Here is a 3979-nt window from a genome sequence, read left to right as displayed (position 1 = left end):
GCTTCCACCTTCGATTGTACCCAAAAAAAAACTATGACCGTGACTAGGCTTAACCCTACCGTATTACGGCTAATCCATTTATGTTTACTAACCGTTGTATTTTTGTGTGAATATTCTCAAACAATTTGCACAAAACAAAAATCAAATTCTAAGGCCGGTTTACGTTTGAGAATGATTCATTCAAACTCCCCCAAGGCACCAACGTATCAACCCGAACTTAATGACTTAGAGAGAACGAATAAATTGTTAGCCATGTCAGACTCTAGGATGCGTTACCTTGCTAATAACGACACTAGTCGAGAAGGCGTGTCTAGGTATCATAAGCCAGATATGGCACCTGAAATGAGAAAATCTAGTAGTGATGTTTACTATGTCACGTTAGGACTCGGACAAATTAACGATGTCAATCATCCATTCCACGATATTTATCTTCTTTTTGATATTGGAAGCGATTTCACGTGGACACAATGTGAAGGATGTCGACAATGCTTTTATCAAAATTCACCTTATTTTCCGCGGACAAGATCTCAAACCTACCAACCGTATCCGTGTTATCAATGTCCCGGTGGGCAATGCTACCAAGATCATTGCACAATAACGAATAGCTACATCGATGGAACGACAATGAACGGGATTTGGGCGACTGAAACCTTCACCTTTTCCTCTCCGTATTTGTTTGATGAATCCATCCATGGACTCATTTTCGTTTGTGCCATTGAAACAAGTAATTTCCATGCGGGTATGTCTACCACACTTGCTTTATTTTCCCTAGGGATGGCAATGGATCCCGAATCCTGTCCAGATACTGGGATCCATATCCAAAGAGTAGAATCTAGATCTCAATATTTTGGATCCACTAGATATTGATATGGATCAGATCCGGATATAGATCCATATGGTTGAGATCCAGATCCTACCTGAATCCAATTTTATTCAATTTTAAAAACAAATTAAAGAAATAATAAAATTATATATTCATTTCTTAAAGTTTTTTCATATAATAATGTATGGTTTATTTTTCATTAACATTTTTCAATTTCAAATTTTTTTCTGTTATCGCTACTGTATTTTATATTTTATGAAACTTTATTTCGATATACATTTGTACTCTAATATAAAAAAAATAATATGTTCAGTTGTAGTATAAGTGTATAACTCAAAAATAATATTTTAATACTTAAAAAATGATTTTTTTTATCATAAAACGCATACGGGATAGATCCAGATCCAGTCCATATACTGAGGATCATCTAAGAATTGCACACCCTGTGGATATGGACCGGATCTGGATCCATCATAGCACATAATAAGGATCTGAATCTGAATCTTATAAGATCCTATCCAGATCATATTCATTGCCATCTCTAATTTTCCCTCTCAAAAAATAAAACAAGTGTAAAATATTCACTAGTATAACATATAACATATAACATATTCTTAGTGGCGGAGTCAGGAATTTAAGTCAGCGGTGGCGAAAATTTTCAACGAGGGCAAAACGGTAATATTATAAAGAGCCTTTAAAAAAATTCGAAAATTTTAACTAAAAATTTCGAAATTTTCAAACGGTAGCGTGGGCGATCGCCCCTGCTAGCCCCCTCCCTGGCTCCGAAGGTAAATAACATATACGAGTTTGTTACATGCAGCCAATGTTTACAACAATCAGATAACCGGAGTGTTAGGGATGGGAAAAGGAGAAAACTCGTTAATTTCACAGCTTGGACACCAAGGCGTATACAGATTTTCGTACTGTCTCCAAGATAGTAACGATCATGTTGGCGCTTATTCACAAATGATGCTAAGTTTTGGTGACGATATAGGAAGACCTCCAATAATGTCCGTAACTCAAATACTCACAAATCCGAATCAACCAAGTTTTTACTACGTCGATTTAATTGACATTAGTGTGAACAGACGAAGATTAAATATACCATATCAATACTTAATGATGCAACATCACAATTCAGGGGGAACTATTTTCGATTCAGGGTCGGCCATAAGTTACCTCGTCTCAAATGCTTTCGACATTTTTAAAAGGGCGATAGAAAGATATGTTGAAAGGAATAATGGTCCTTCCCTCAGACTGATCACAAATCCAAATGATTACGGTTTTGAGGCGTGTTGGGAACCACTTCATGATTCGCCGACTGTTAGTTTCCCAACCATTACGTTCCATTTTGGAAACGATGCAGATATGGTTGTACAGCCGAATCAAGTGATTTCCTCAATTCCTTCTCCCGGAGTCCCTAACCCGGGTTTGTATTGTTTGTTTTTAGGTGAAGCTACCACAGTCACAAATCAAATTGGGGCCTTCCAACAGGTTAATCAGCGGATGATAATAGACCATCAAACAATGCAATTCTCTTTTACTGCAGAGGATTGCTCTCAGAGTACTTGGTGATAATTTGGTTCGGACTTGGGAGTAGAGTTTAGGTAGCATAATACTCCCCTAATACACACATTATTATTCATGCAATTTCTCAATAAAACTTATCTTTCTAATACGTAATATATTAGCCTGGCAACTTGCATTATTAAACTACTCCGTATAAAAGTTCATACGGAGTATACATACTAGCTTCATGTTGCTGCAAAACTTATTTATATTATAAGATTGTTAGGGGGTATTTATGGTACGTAGAGATTACCTGGAATTCTATATCCACTTTGACCTTACCCATAAGATCAGAGCAACAACAGTGATTATGAAACTCAAAATGGATTTGTTCTTTGACACATCATCGACTTAAGTAACCCGATTGTCACTTCTACATTCATGCATGTAAGGGTAACAAATTAATTGTAACTTTAAAAGAAATGCGGGTATGAATGTTGATTTTGTAAGAGTATCGGTTAGTCTTGTTGAAGACGGGTTGGAGCAAGTGACGGGTAATGCCACTCACAAAACGGATAGGGGGGACAAGGTGGGGCACCCCCATGTGCTTCCCTCTCTCCTCTATTTGGGTCATTTGTGAGAGGAAATGGTATCCGTCACTCTAAAGTGACGGATACATGCCGTCTTCAATGAGATTTTGTGTACTCATGAAGTCATGGTGGACCCAAAGATTTTTATGATGGGGCTACAATTTTTTTGCAAATGTTGTCCGCTCATTGTACTTCCTTCAAGAGATGGAGTTATACGTCTTTCACAGAGTGACGGAGTCAGGATTTTAACTTAGGGGGAGCGAAAAATTTTAGGGGGGTGAACGACTAATTTCATAAGGCACCCCGAAAAAATTTCGAAAAATTTAACTAAAAACTTCGAAAATTTCATCCGCCGGGGGGCGACCGTCCCTACTAGCCCCCCTAGCTCCACCACTGCTTACAAATATCATTTTCTCTCACAAATGACCCAAATAAAGGAGAGAGGGAAGCACATGGGGTGCCCCCACCTTGTCCCCCTTATCCGTTTTGTGAGTGGCATTACCCGTCATTTGTTCCGACCTGTCTTCAGCAAGACTAACTGTACGTCTTACTTCCTCCAATTCACCATATTCTTCCCTATTTCCTAAAACGGTTATTCAGGTTTTCTTCCCCTTTCTATTTTTGGTAACTTTTTAATCTTATTTTATTCATACCTCTCTCCTATTACCTCACCCCACCCAACTCTTTTAATCCTATTTTATTCCTTACTTTAATATTTGTGGCCCACAATTCATTATTTAACTCTTAATTATTCATCCCTCTCTCCTATCACCAATGTAACACCCCCATACTCCAAGTGCCTTACCAGGACCACTCAGGTATAAGGATACTACCATCTCGGTTGCCCGATGTACTGAATATCATAAGACAATAAAGAAACATACTTTTAAAGTAATTATAGATTAAGTGATTACATGTTCAAACCAAAACGAATAAAAGGAATTACAAGGTTCTCATACGGTCTACTGACTAAACTATCAAAGCTACTAGACTTCGTCGACACGGAAGAAGACTAAGCGCCACGTGATGACTCATCCCGGCTATCCCATACGCGTCA

General features: G+C 38.0%; 1 protein-coding gene across 1 annotated transcript; it reads left to right on the top strand.

The window, feature by feature from the left end:
- The first annotated feature begins 252 nt into the window (after window positions 1-252).
- On the top strand, window positions 253-2398 carry LOC141655006 (aspartic proteinase nepenthesin-2-like). Its single transcript, XM_074462110.1, has 2 exons — window positions 253-739; window positions 1644-2398. The coding sequence occupies exons 1-2, from the start codon at window positions 253-255 to the stop codon at window positions 2396-2398; spliced, it is 1242 nt and encodes a 413-aa protein (XP_074318211.1).
- The last annotated feature ends 1581 nt before the right edge of the window (window positions 2399-3979 follow it).

The sequence above is a fragment of the Silene latifolia genome, chromosome 5 (assembly GCF_048544455.1).
Source record: "Silene latifolia isolate original U9 population chromosome 5, ASM4854445v1, whole genome shotgun sequence".
In the NCBI taxonomy this organism is placed as follows: domain Eukaryota; kingdom Viridiplantae; phylum Streptophyta; class Magnoliopsida; order Caryophyllales; family Caryophyllaceae; genus Silene; species Silene latifolia.
Note: the sequence above shows the minus strand (reverse complement) of the source record. Positions and strands in the feature narration are given on the sequence as shown.

Bases quoted from the DNA above. Each gene is read 5' to 3' on its own strand.
- LOC141655006 (XM_074462110.1), top strand. From the start codon at position 253: ATGTCAGACTCTAGGATGCGTTACCTTGCTAATAACGACACTAGTCGA. The intron at 740-1,643 runs GTATGTCTACCA...TGTTACATGCAG, and splicing joins AACAAGTAATTTCCATGCGG to CCAATGTTTACAACAATCAG.